This window comes from Perissodus microlepis, chromosome 13, assembly GCF_051167445.1.
Source record: "Perissodus microlepis isolate ML-2025 ecotype Zambia chromosome 13, ASM5116744v1, whole genome shotgun sequence".
In the NCBI taxonomy this organism is placed as follows: Eukaryota; Metazoa; Chordata; class Actinopteri; order Cichliformes; family Cichlidae; genus Perissodus; species Perissodus microlepis.
Genome location: NC_140473.1, coordinates 6799222 through 6813836, shown reverse-complemented (window position 1 = coordinate 6813836; position 14615 = coordinate 6799222). Strand labels below are relative to the sequence as shown.

The following is a 14615-nucleotide window of genomic DNA, read 5'->3' as shown; positions in this document are numbered from 1 at the left end:
CATTGCCTTTGGCCAGCCTAATCAACTAAATAACTTTGATTTGCAAATGTTTACTCCTCCACGGGAGCAGAGAGCCATAACACCAGGGACGTCGAGTGAGAGTCCCATTGTTTCTGATTAGGAATTTATTATTTTCTACCCGTCTGCCTCTCTGCCCAGTGCACGAGCTGATTAGCAAGCCGGGGAAGGATGGGTAATGACGATAACACTAAACTCAATAGCTGTTTTATAGGCAGCGGTGCTTTATGATGCTTGCACTAATTGCTGGTGTGATTAGTGAGGTGTCTGTGCCCTCTTTGGTTGCTCAGGCTGTCCTGTGCACTGAGCTCTTGCAGCTCTTGCACAGGGGAAGTGTGGGTGTGCGGATCGTTGGGGGAGGCAGACACAGGAGCGTAATCGACTTCCCACTTTTTCTGCCCCTGTCAGCCCTTTCCCTTGTGCTGCAATAAAGACAAATTAACTTAGAGGCAATCAGAGTTTTTTTTTTCTTGATCTCTTGGCAATAAAGTGATCTATTTCTAACTATTTCTAACTGTCAGAGAAAAGATGAAAGTGCAAATAAAAAAAAAAAAAGCAGACTGAGAACATTAGTTGATTTCATAATCTTAAATTTATGCGGGGGGAAAAAGCCGTCCTCTTCCTTTCTGCCCTTTGAGTGTGCTTTCTCTGATGGAAGAGTACCTTGTACTCTTTATTTAAAGGTTGATGGACTCACACATTAAATACTTTACTCTGAATGTGCTCATTGTACCATTAGAGCCGCGAAAATACAACATGGTGAAACGGATGCTTTTGAAAGCTTTGTCTGTGTCTGCCATTCAGTCTGACCTCCACACTCGTGTTCTTGATACATGGTCATTGCTCCTGCAGCTGAGCAGACAGTCAGTACTGAAAGTGAGATGACAGCACTGTCAAGTTTTGTTCAGATACATTTCCCCTACTAAAGGGCTTATACAACGTGGGTGAATTTGCATAGATTTCAGGTCGTGTTTGCATACTTGTCTGCATGACCTTTAGCTCAGTTCTCTTCTGTTTTTTTAAAGCTATTTTTCCATCTAATAGAGTAGAGTTAGGTAAGACAATTTCCCACATATTAAATTGTTATTTATGATTTAAGTTCTTAATTGCATGTCCTAATAGCTGACATTGCTAGCTGAACAGCCATCAGTGGCTGACCAAGCACTGGGTGCAACAATCAACACCTGCACTATGAAACATTTTATGTCTGCATCAAATGTTTTTTGTCAAGTGGCGAGTAGCTCAACAAGCTGTGAAACATTGACATGATAATGTCTGTAAAGGGTTTGGTTTAAAAGCTGTGGCTTGTTTACACACTGTTTACACATTCAACTATGACATGATAGAACTCCTCTAGATGCAACTTTCTGGCCATATGGTTATCCAACATCAGCTTTTTTCAGACTTGGTTTTGTATTTTTTGGTGAAGCAAACCGCACTTTTCTTTTTATAAAGAACCAACTTGCTGCAGCACTTAAATAAGCACAGAAACTAAAACATGGTAGTGAATTTTCAGTGAGCTCAAAGGCTGAAGCTGAAAGGAACTGGTAGTTAAGTAGTAAAAGCTTTATTTCTATAAACAGGTCCTGCAAGAGCTGTAGCACTGTGTGACAGATCTTGCAGGATCTACGTTGAACTGCAACATGTATTATTTTAAATTCCATTCAAACTCATTATGGTCTGGCAGCTGGACTGCTTTGACATACAGTCTGAGACTGAACTCATGTAGTTCCACTTCACTAACTCTTGATTCTTGTGTTAATCAAAAAGCGTTAGGAAAGATGAGCAGCAGGGGCTTCATTCATAAAGGGTTTGATGTAGAGCACTGTGCAAATGTCTTAGGCCACCTTTCATTTCTTTTACTAGACAAATGGGAAACAAGTGATTTATTGAAATATGCATAAACATACATGAAAACACACTATATCAGGCAAACGCAGAGCTTACACAATTCCAATTAGCTTTATTCTTCAAAACAGGCTGAGCTCGCTCTGGCAGCTTTCTCGTCATTTCTTTAAGTAGTCTTTAATAATAGTTCTCCAGGCTTCTTCGAGGACATTCAAAGCTCTTCTCTGATTGTTGGCTGCCTTTTGTTGTGTTATCTGTCAACATGATACCACATTGTTAATCTTGACGTCCTCGTCAAGGGACGCCAATCCATGGCTGACAGTGAGTGTGTGTTTTCTATCCAGGTTTGCGTTTACTCCACTGACGCTGTGTTTGGGATCATTGTGATGCTGAAAAACGAAGCCGTTGCCAGTCAGAAACTTTCCAGATGGTGTTACATGATGAATCAAACCTGATTGTACTTTTTCACATTCAAAATTCGATCAAGTTTGACAAGATCCCCAACACTACTGGCTGAAATGGAGCCACAAATGATGACAGAGCCTGTTTTACAGATGGTGCTTCGGATAATATTTCTACCAGCTATTTTTCTGCAAAGCTAACTGGCCCTCAAGTTAAATTAATATAATAAATAATAATAAAAGAATACAATCTTATTTAAGCTCTTAATATAATTCTAATGGGGAGAATACAAGCTAAGAAAAACTAAAAGGAAATACAAAAGAAAGCTCCATTTACTGTTGGCTGTAATGTAGATACTTTAACTGGATGACTTTGGCTTCACACCAAACAGGAAAATAAGAATAGTCAAAGGTTAAAGTGAGATTTGGCAGGTGTGGGATCCGTAAGATTGGTTGTATAGTACTGGTGTTGTGTGGGGAAAGAAATCACTTAGAAATGGGCCACAATAATTTCTATTGTGTGCTTTAATAGATTTTTTTTGTGTGTGTACAGGCTGTGATAGGTGAGCTGTACTCCTGCGCTTTGTGTAAAGAAATTCAGCAAGATATAGGCAGATGCTACACGAGCTGTTGAGGCTAATTAATCACTGCTAGACGATATAAAGCTAGTATAAAGGTGGAATTCATTGAGTTTATCTAATTATCATCTTAAATTCAAATTGGTGTCTGTAACCGTTGAAACCAAACACTGATCATGATCACACCACAGCTTCTCTACACCAGTCTAAAATAGTCTCTAAACTTCAGCACAGTACTAAAAGGTGACCAGTGTAGCCTGTGTTGTATTTTCATCCAGCTGTAAAATATTCACTTTTCAAACACTTTTCAGACTTCAATTTGTTTTTCAGGATGTTTCACAATATGAAAAAACCCGTCTACAACACATCACGTACCGATCCATTACTGTATATGATAAAAAGTAAACTCAATCAAATCAGAAATTTTATCCATGCTTTAAATTTCCAGTCTATAAAATGTGACTGAGCAGTCTTTACCTTTAAAAACAAACTATTTTCCTCTTTCTCCATCGCTGAATGAATTTATGTCTCATTCTCTTCTCTGCCTGTGAAATACAACAGCTATGGCTTTAGCTAGCATACACAAACTGCACATAACCTGTTTGTTTGTTTGCTGATATTTGTTGAGCCGTTTGAAAAAGCTTCATTCATTCCAGATCATTCCGGCCCATTTAAACTCCATCAGCTCCATAGTGCAATAAATAATGTATAAATTAGGTATTCTGTGTCTCTTTCATCTCTGTGTCTTTTATGTCAGTCATGTGTAATAAGCCCTGATAATGGATACACCAATAGGATTGTCTTTTATGTATTATTGTTCCCTCCATTTAGGTTCAATCGATTTGATGTTTTTAAAGTGCACAATAGTCTGGAAAAATGACTTTCATCAAATGTGTTGAATGTAAAGTAACAAGCTTGTTGTAAAAATGTAAAGAGTAGAAAGTACAGATATTTGTCTGAAAATATAGGAAGTAAAACTGAAAAGTTAATATAAATATTCAAGTAAAATTCAGATGCCTGGGGATTCTAACCTAATATTTGTACTTTATTACTCACCACATCTGGTTTTAAGCAAACAAGATGAAGTATACATTTTAGAGCATATGCAAATGCATTCACTTGATGAGGTAAAGTTATTGGATGTCCCTAACTTTGAATATTTTACTGCTGGTATGTTGTAGCTGTGGAGGTTTTTGATTTTTCAGTGGTGAAACTATTGTGCCAGTTTGGAGTGATATTGAGCTTCCTTCATGATTCTGTCCTTTGGATGCTTGCTGGCTGGGTAGGTGTGAACAGCTATCCAAGTTTTCTCTCTCGTCTCTTTGTCTCAGTGTCTCTCGGTCTCCCTTTCTCTCTTTGATGTGTCAGTTGAGTAAGGCCGGAGTAGGGCAGGCAGCCATATCCATCAGCTCCATCCATCAAGCAGTGGGACGGGTGGCAGAGAGAGGATGACGGGCAGCAGAGAAGGGGCAGATGTTTTGCAGGAACTGATATGCTCTCACATCCATGAGGGATGTCATTACGCGGCCGACAGAGAAACATGTAGCTGATTAGCGCCTTATTAAGTCAAGGACACTGGCTCGCAGTAACATACACCGGTGCCATTTTGGCTTGTGGTGCTGATGGCTTGCCAGTCACTGACAACATGAGTGCCTCAGACAGATAACCTCTCTTTCTAATTAACTGCTTCTCTGTTCTTCAACTCCAAGTTCCTTTTCTATCCATCAAGCAGCTCTGGAATAAAGCTTGCCATTTCAAGTATTATTTCCTTTTTCTTGCTCAAATGGAAGAACCCAGAGGTGCACGAGGCTTGTGGATTTCTCTCTGAGAACCGCACTGTGTTGTGGTAAGTAAATAAAGCAACGTCTCCCTGAGGGCGTGTAAGGATTGTAGGAACTGAGAAAAGTGGACAGTGCAGCTTTAGCCCTGATCCAGCACAGTGGCTAAAATGATAATGTTGAGAATCTCATCTGTGTCTTGTGTTTTCTCCTTTAGTCGGGTCTTTCGAGTTGTCCTCTGTTTCCTCTCAACAATAAATCCTGCCATGTGTTGTTAGAATATGTATTTACTTCAAATCACATTGGCTTTGTTCAGCACTCTCCTTTGTCCTCTCTTTTCTTCTCCTGCCTCTAAGTTTTTATCAGCTGTATGTTTAATACACTATAGCTTGCCACATCATAAACTGCAGCGATGTGCGTCTGCATTTCATGTGTTTTGAGTGGTTAGAGCAATAAATGGGCTCAGGGTTATGAGAACAGTGAAAAATACAGGCAATGGTGGACTGGTTAATGGGCCTCAGGATGGCTTTACTGAAATGTAATACTGTTTCACCAACAGCACACTTTTATTTGGGAAAGAGAGATAATATTTCTTTGGACAGTGCTGATTAAATGTGTTGTGCAAGAGAAAAAGTGAGTGCTACTGAAGAGACTAGCCACAGATATTAATCTAATTTTAGGAAACATGATTATTGAATCTGGACTTGTTTTGCCCATTTTTTTCAATCATCCCCAAGGTACTGCAACAAGACCAACAACACAAGGAACTAAAGATGTCAGAGGATAATAGATGCTCCAACCTGACTAAAAAATGACAAATGACTAAAAAAATGACTAAAAAGAGAAAATGTGTCTTTTTTCTTGTGCGCATGCAGTGAAATCTGCTGATTTTGGTCTGTGTGAAGGGAGGAGGACGGCGGTTGAGGGGTCTATAACTTTCGGGGAATGGACATTACTTTTATTTTGTTGAATGCACGAAAAGACAGGTGATGCAAACTTCATCCATCACAGAAACAGCTACATTATTTTATTTTACCGTCAGGCTCAGTCACTGCTGATGAGTTCAAAGTCTCAGACATTCATCTGAAGTTAGAGTCAAAAAGATGGATAATTCAGAGTATGGTTCAACATGACAAGCCTCCAGTCTGTGAATGTAAAGTTGGTGCTGTGGTGTCTTAGGTTTTAGTTGCACAGGCTTAGCACCATCTGAAACCACAGGTCATGACGGAAAAAACTTCCCAAACTGGATACAAATGGTTGCTGGTAGTCACTGTGAAATCAATTGCTAATGTCCCATTTATGCAGGCCTAGACTTGTCAGTGACTCCCGGTAACCACTGGTTGATAGGGAATAAACTCTGTAGCCAGTTGGAGAGTGGTTGCTGGAGATTGCTGGCAGTCACTGGCGTAAAACTGGTTGCAATAAAGGTACAGCATCAAAAACCTCTGCAATCACTTTGGCCACCTGTAGTTTGCATACAGCACACACATCTTTTCAGCAGAAGGGCACAGCTTTCACTTTTAATTTCTGATTTTCACCCTGTAGTTTCACTACAGCTCAGAGAGTCAAAGGGAACGTATTTGCCATGGTGCACAAAGTTTTTGATGTAGCATGCTCTTTGCCAGTAATTTCACCTGGCAACTGCCACTAACCTCCAGCAATGTCATATGGTTGGGGAATCTGCATATTTCCCCTTTAACTGGAGGTTGGCAGCAGACAGATGTTGAGTATGGTTTGGCTGGAAGTTTCTTCCTCTTGAAAAGGAGTTTTTTCCACACTGTTGCCAAGTGCTTGCTCATAGGAAGTCGTCTGATTCTTGGGGTTTTCTCTGTATTATTGTACGGTCTTTTTCTTAAGGTGACTGTTGTTGTGATTTGGTGCTATATGAATAAAATTGAAGCGACTCCACATATTTTACTTGCAGTTTATGGTTAGCTGAGGATCATAGACTGCAAACCACTTCTGAAAATTTATACTGTAGATCAGTGAAAGGCAAAAACATTGGTATACTTTTTTTAGTGCATTATTTGACAGTTGGGTAATCACAGTTTTCCAATGTGCTCACTGACACTTTAACTTCCATATAGAGTGGCTAAGGTGATCTATTTAAACTGCTTGTTTCATCTTAAACTTTGCTGAACAAAGAAACCATTCCTGATAGAAATGATGGCAAAAACTGCAAGTTGAAAAAGTCCACCCAAACGTGTCATTTGCATTATAAATAACAAGCCATTATAGAGGGAGCTGTGCCTTATAGTGTTTTCCCTTCTCTTCACTTCCTACTTGCTGCTCTCAGTTATCTCTGCCTTTGGCTGGCTGTGGGAGCTGACTTGCTCTTGATTTTTCCACCATCTCTCAGCAACGTGTCAGGTCCAATTTAGCACTTGAGGGTAGAACGTGTCAGAATCACAGCCCCCTCTCTCTCCAGGCTGTCTCGAACCCAAGGTGAGTCAGGGCTTGTCACCACTCCTATAAAGACATAACCCATCACATGGCGCTGGTAGATGGCCAGTAGTTAATAGCCCTGTTGTGATTTGCCAGGGAAAATACTCATCTGCTGAAGAGAGCAATCACTTATAGCAAGGTTGGGGTTTTATGGGTTTAGAAGGGAGGTGGATGCTCAAATGTAAATCTGCAGAATCACAGCATGTCTGAGCTTTGGCACACACTAGGCAAATAAAATCCTAAATCGAAAGACAGCTTGTGGTGGAGATATGAGTTGAAATACAAGCACAGTTGAGGCTGCGAGCGCAAGGCACAAACATTTTCTGGAATGGCGAAACTTCAAGTTGAGAATCCACGGATCTGCACTGATGACTTAAAGACAAATTCCTGCACAAGTCACTGACTTTGTGTTTGTGTGTCCTCTCTCTAGAAAGAGTTCCTGGCAGCTACAACTGAAAAGGACATCTTTGCCCATCTGGGTCTCGAGTACATCGAGCCTTGGCAGAGAAATGCGTAGGCCTCCGCTCCTCCTTGGCTGGATGATACCCTGTGCATACATCAGTGTTTATCCCATCTGCTTGCCGTTATGTGGCTCTCCTGTGATTCACTTTCAAACAGCTTTTGATTTCCATACACTTTTGTGTTGTTGTTGTTGCCAATATTGTTGTTGTCTAGATTACATGACGACGTGTGATTCATAATTCTGCTTATTGACTATTGTCTGCCAGCAAATAAACATTCTCCCGTACCATTCACAGGCTCCTGTCTCTAAGTGTTGTAATCATAGGCAGGATCAAAAGACTAATCAGTCAGTATGAATCGCCTGGGGTGCCTGTGAGGTGCAGGAGAAAGGGAGCCTGAAAGAAACAAGGCAGTAAAGGGGGTGACCACTGAGAAAAAGGGAGGGAGAGGAAGAAGACAGGAAACGATGAGAAAAGTGAGGGGGAAGAGAGCTCTTTGTCGAGCAAAATGTTGTAATCACCCTCCTCCTGGCAGGAAAGTGCTCAGTGAGAAGCTGAGCCAGGTCTTTGGGGGATTGAGAGGCGGGTAATGAGCTTCAGATAGAGGAGCGTTCCGCGTCGCCATTTAGCCTCCATTTAAGCCTACGTCCACTGGAGATCATTTAGCTGGCATTCCCCTATCCAAAGACCAGTCGTCTCCTCTCTTTGTTCCCTGATGAATCCACTTCCCCAGATGTTTGGCTGAAATTAGAGGCAATCAGCTACAGTGGGAAATCAGGAAGAATTCAGATGGAAGGTAAACGAGCTTGCTGAACACACAAATGGAGTTTGGCTGCCAAAGCGATTCTGTCTCCCCAGCATCCATTATCTTATTGCTTTGACTTTGCTTATGTTTTATGTATGGCGGTTGTTTATCAGGATTTGTGTCCTTTTTTCAGGACGGTGATCCTCTAATGAAGAACCTTTATTGATCCCCGCGGGCTGTTTGGGTACGTCTGATTTGCTCCTTTAGTGATGACATGACCTGCCCTGCTGTTCATCTCCCAACCCACTTTCCTCTTGATGCTCAGCCTCCGGTTTATCCCAGGATGCTGCAACAAGAGCAGAGACAGATGAGAGCAAAGCATTCTAGTGAATCACCCTATTTAAAGATTTTTAAGTAGAACAGTCCGGCGCTTTGAGGACTTGACCCAGGCCTCCCCCTCTCCCACCTCTTTCTACTTTCTCCCTCTTGGCCTCTGTCTTTCTCTCCCGCTGAGCTGCTCTTTCAACCTTGCTGACACAAAACAAACTCTAAAGCTTCTGAGCTGCAGCGTTAACCAGATGGAACAGGCTCCCTGATCTCCAGGGTTATCTAATGTTTTCACTTTTAAAACGAAGGCGGATCCCCTCTGCCCCAACCCCCACAGAAATCGTCTCTAAATTTCTCTAGAGTAAAATAAAAACCAAGCTGACCTCAATAAATGTACATTTGTTCAGCTCTCTTTTTCCTAATTGTTGTTCAAGTGCAAATTGGATCTTCTGCTACTTTCACATTAAAAATTCACAAGTGTAAAGGGATTAAAAGGCTATAGTTCTCAATTTAACAACAACATTGTTGTTGTGCTCTCAGAAGACCTTAAACTGTTTGCAAAGCTGAAAAGTAAAGATTTGAGTACAGCGGGGTAATACTGCGTGCTCCTATAAGAGTTCATTTCCTGTGGAGCAATACAAGGTTTGATCAAAAGTTTATTAAAAAAATCAAAACCCATACCTGATTTAAATGTAAAAATCTGTTTTTCATTTCTTTGCACACATATGGACGACTTCCAGTGCTTCTGTTATATTTGAAGTGCTCCCTGGAAGTCTAATCACTTGTATGAGTTCACCTGCAACTTTGCAGTGGTCCTAATCAAACAGCAGTTGCACAGTAACTGAAAGAGTCAGCAGTCATGTGATAAGAGCAGCATAAGCTAGTTGTTTTTTTTGACATGAACATTGATTTTGCACAGTAAATTTGTCCCCAGAAAACAGGCTACCTATTTTCTACCTGGAGCAAAGCAGTTCACATCGTATTGTGTAGGGGGAGCATCGTGTGGAGCATCGTGTGTACCCTCTTACATTACTTTGACCTATCAAACATAAACGGTTTACCACCCAACCAGAAAGCATGCTTTGGTCCTCTGCGTCTTCTCTTCCTCCAAAATGAATAATCATGTCAACAACTTCCAGTTTCACACCTTCCACTGAGTAAAAAGTAGAGGCTGCTTTGGAAGATGTCCATATGTATGAGGAGACTACTTTGAAAACTAGCTCAACTAAACAGTTTTTGTTTAGTCTGGTTCTGCAGGAAGTTTCTTCCTGTTCAAAGGAGGTTTTTCCTTCCCACTGTTACCAAGTGGTTGCTCAGAGGGGGTCAATTGATTGTTAAGGTTTTCTCTGTATCATTGTAGCATCCTTACCTTGCAATATAAAGCACCTTGAGGTGACTGTTGTTGTGATTTATAAATATATAATATTATTATTATATATGAATACAACTGAACTGAACTGAATTGAAACTATGAGTGCCTAAGAATAGACTTGTGGCTCAAGTATCAGTCCAGTCAGGTTATACATAATTTAAGTGCATAGTATGAATACACCATCCAGTCATAGGGTGAGAGGCAGGGTACACCCTGGCCAGGTTAACAATCTTTTGTAGGTCTAACACAGACAGACATAACATGACCGTCCATGCTCACCTTCACGCCCACAGCCAACCTAATCCCATGCATTCATTGGACTGTGGGAGGAAGTGAGAGTATCTGGAGAAAACTGAAGAAATACCCCATAGATGCCAGTTGTGTAGCATAAATGTTTCCCACCTGTCATGAGCACTTCCCAGGTTGGGGTTTTGTAGTATGGAGTTTTACAATGTGGATGTTGTTTATATGATAAATCAGTAACAGTCTGCCCAGCTTGTTTGACAGTGTAAATGATCATTTCATTATCTGAAAAAATCCTGGCATTTATAGCTGAACCGCCACAGAATGAGCACAGCCAGGTGACTGACAGATTTTACTATAAACTCTGATAGAAGGCAAATTTCTGACCAGTCCATGAATTGATTAAATATGGACAAGGATATATTAGCCATATTTAGGATGGTTAAAAGATTAGCTGAAGGAAACTATTACACACCACTGCACAAATGAAAAAAACGGAAAAATTCACAAAGTAACACAGGAGTGTTCTGACAGCTTGTATTAACTAGCTATTGTCCAAAGAGACTGATTTTGCAAAGGTCCAACCCTTAAACCTCAGATCTAGCTAATTTGTTTATTCATCACTTTCAGCCAATCGCATGTGGCCATTTTCTATGCAAATTGTCGCCTTTGGCTCCTTGCTGTCTGGCAAACACTGCCTTTTTTTGCATGCTTGATGTCTGAGGTCTGACTGAGATGACAGATGTGTGAATAAATGAAAAATTGCTTGCCCGAATTTGCATAAAAGTGCTTGATTTGCTGACAAAAACGTATTTTGCCATCCAATCGGTTTTCATTTCTACCTATGCAATCATTTCCAGTCCCCAGTTTTCTCTCGGTGACATTCCAGCTCCAAACACCTTCAATCATCTCCATCTGACACCCATTCTTTTAAGTTGAGCAGATCCATCACGGCACAGGAGCTTTGTATTGACATTTTGATGGTATATACCAGCCGGGTCTCATTCATTTGCTGCATTGCAGCCCAACTCCTGACTTTAACTAGCATGTGCCTTGTGATACATTCATGGATGGATTACTGAATGGACTCTTCGAAAGAGACAAAGAATTAATTTCAACAGTGCAAAAACTATCAGCAAAGACACAAAATATTAGATGGGCAGGGAAAGTGCAAACAAAAGAAATGCATTGGAGCTATAAATGATCAAAAAGTTAGAAACACAAGCTTGTTTTTAAAGCCCTAATGTCATGTACAGTATGACTGTAGGCCAAAACCCATTATAAATAAAAACGTCTGCAACTTTGAGTCTGGGTGTCTTCCTCCTAGTGGGCCTCCTTATTCATGTCTCATAAGTCATCCATGGATACATTACAATGTAAATTGACATTGGGTCATTCTACAGCTCTACCAATTTGTCACTGCATATATGATGAGGTTGGCTGTGAGAGCTGATGATATTGCATAGATGGGGAGTGCTCAAAGATTAATGGGTGACTCTTTGAGGAGGACACATGTACCTGGGGGAACATCCATCAGCCATAAAGCTTCCCTGGAGATGGTCTTGAGATAGAATATGAAGTGCCACTCTCATCTCGGTTACATGACAAAAGGTCACGATGTGTAAGTGTGTGCACATCATGTGAATAATCATGTGGACACATTCCTCAGAGGTGAGAGCAAGCATCTGTGGATGAAATGCCAGAAACAAAAAGAAAGAGCTCTTTGATTATCGTCCACGGCGTTAATGCAGCACAGAACATCAGTTTTCATCACAGTTTGAGCCACTGGCGCAGCTATCCTTTCATGCCAGGCATACAGCAACTGAAAAGGAGAGGACCAAAATAGATCAGGACCAAACACTGATAACGTCTGAGCTGAGCTCCTTGAGCAAACTTTCTCTTGTATTGTATCAGAAGACAGTGATTTATTGGCTGTGCTGTAGGGGCTTGAATGCAAGTGTTAGGGCCAGTCAAAGCCAATGGGGGAAGGTGACAGAATAAGGACACTGTGTATCCTTGCCTCTCAAGGCCTGTCACAACGTCAAATCAGCCGATGCATGGCAGTGGCCGACTCTGAAACATTAAAAAAAAAAAAAAAAAGAGTGAGAAGAGAAGAGCACTGAGACATCTGCATTAAACAGACATTAGAAAGACTTTTAAAGGCTGCCATCATGATAAACATTTCTATTTTAAGCTAATACTGTCTGGCAAGACGACTGGTTCAAACTGGATTTGAATTTCTCCTGAGTTTCTGATGAAAATGAGCAATTTTAATTTGCTTTAGAAAAACAAATGAAATTGGAGACGTGGGTGATCAGCAGAGATGTTTACGCTGGATTCTTGGGGATAATTTCCTCGCAAAGGCATACCCTCCACTGGTGTCACAGTGACTTTCAGCCTCCTTCAGGCTTATAAAATCAAGAGTGATGCACAGAGAGCATGAGAAAAATCATGCGCTCCCTCACAAGAAACATTAATTCGAGGTGACCCGCTCCCTTCATGATAAATGACCTACATCCTTGATTTCTGGGAGGGCGGACGGATTCGGAGAGTGTGTGTCCTCCTCCACAGGTGGCAGAGGAATGGGAGGAGAAGAGGAGGATGAAGAGGAGGAGATTAGCCATCTGCTGCAACATGTCACTGCACTCCACTCCTTCCTGTGCTTTCTGCTTTGTGGCAAACAGACGTGGGAGAGAATCTCATCTGTTTGTCTTTCTATGCATTTGCACATTTTTATATTCAGCTTCCCTTACAGTGAATGAAAGTCCTTCCTGATGGTTGTTTACATTAGCATTTATGAATGCATATATGAGGACATCCACATGTCAGCCTGTGCCTCTTTGCTCTTTGCTTTTGTCTGTGTTGTAAAGATCACTGATGTATAATCTGTGCAAGGTTGCATCTGTCACTAACGGAGAGCAACATTTTGCTACAATGAATTAATAATTCTCATTGTAATTCCAGAAAAATAAACTGTAAGCATCTATGTTGTAGTAAATGTACAAATGGAATAGAATAAGTTAATTATGGCCTTATTTAAAGATGCTAATAAATTATATACTATGATGGCTGAGAGTTTAAATGCACTGCAACTGAAGAAAACCAGCTAATTGAAAAATTCTGCATAAGAACACAAAACAATGGAAGTAGAAAAGCAAAACAAAAGAAAAGCAGAAAAAGAAGAAGCCAAACACAACTGAAGACAATAATGTGCCGGAGGAGCTGTGGAAGTGACAAGCTAACAATAAGCGGCTAACGGTAAACATGCAGCTACAGTATTATTATATGAATCATATGATTAAAACACACATTACCTTGCATCATTTTCTCCCTGACAGCACTGATGAATCCACTACTTCCAAAATATGTGGTCCATAACTGTAAGATGACACTGATATGATGGTCATGTGCATGTTTTACATAAAGTCTATAAATATATGCAGTTACCAGTGGTATGCAGTACTGTAAATTTCAGTATTGATACCAAATAAATACAGGGTCAGTGTTGCCAATACCAATACTTTTAACTTATGAATGCAGCGTATGTAGGGGAGACCAGTGTGTCCTGATTTTAGTGATGAAATATTATCAATTTGGAAATTCTAAATACATTTTAATAGCAACGAAATCACTGTGATTTTTACTTTCCACATAATTACACACCTTTAAGCTATTCATCTGTTTCCAGCTATTCACCTGGGCTTTTGTTTGAGAGGTGGAATGTAAATGTGTCTGCCTCTAAAACACTTTGGGTCAGCTTCTGTTATTTAAATGTTCTATAGGCTATAAATAAAACAGACGTGACAGTCAACACAAAAAGGTTCAGACATTTTTCACAGAGTATGCTTGAGGTATCGTTTTTAATTTAACATAATTCAGTGGACTGCATACTGAACTTAGAGGATAGAAACAAAGCATCAATCCTATCAGACTAGTATTTTTCTGATACCAATACCAGAGTTGATGCTATCAATATTTGGATTGATCCACCCACCTCTCGCAGTTATGGCCACAGTGATATTTTTATTGGTCAGAGCTCACTTCTTTTCAACAACCCTGAGCTGTGGCTATATATTGGACTGTTTTCATTTGACTTTCACACCCAGTATATCAGCATTTTCACAGTGTTAACTTAAGATGACCTGAGACTCACTATATATTGGTCTATAGTGATTGGTTAGGAAAAACTGAAACTCTTCCCTCATGCAAATGAGTATCAGACTGAAGATGGAAATGGAGTGGGAAAAACAAATACTCTTTCTATACTCAATCTGTGGTGTGAAATCACAATCTGCACTGCATATACTGGAATTCTTTTCCTTGCAGCTTTTGCTCCAGTCCTGTCAGACCCATTAAAGGCTATCTGCCAACGTGATTGAAGGGTTTGGAAGGAAAAAAA

General features: G+C 40.5%; 1 protein-coding gene across 1 annotated transcript in view; it reads left to right on the top strand.

Moving 5' to 3' along the window:
- dntt (deoxynucleotidyltransferase, terminal) overlaps positions 1-12531 on the top strand; it is a 108277-nt gene extending 95746 nt beyond the window's left edge. The window contains exon 11 of the mRNA XM_084948849.1: positions 7499-12531. Coding sequence (XP_084804975.1) covers positions 7499-7585 — 87 coding nt within the window. The 3' untranslated portion in view covers positions 7586-12531. The remainder of the gene's footprint in view (positions 1-7498) is intronic.
- The last annotated feature ends 2084 nt before the right edge of the window (positions 12532-14615 follow it).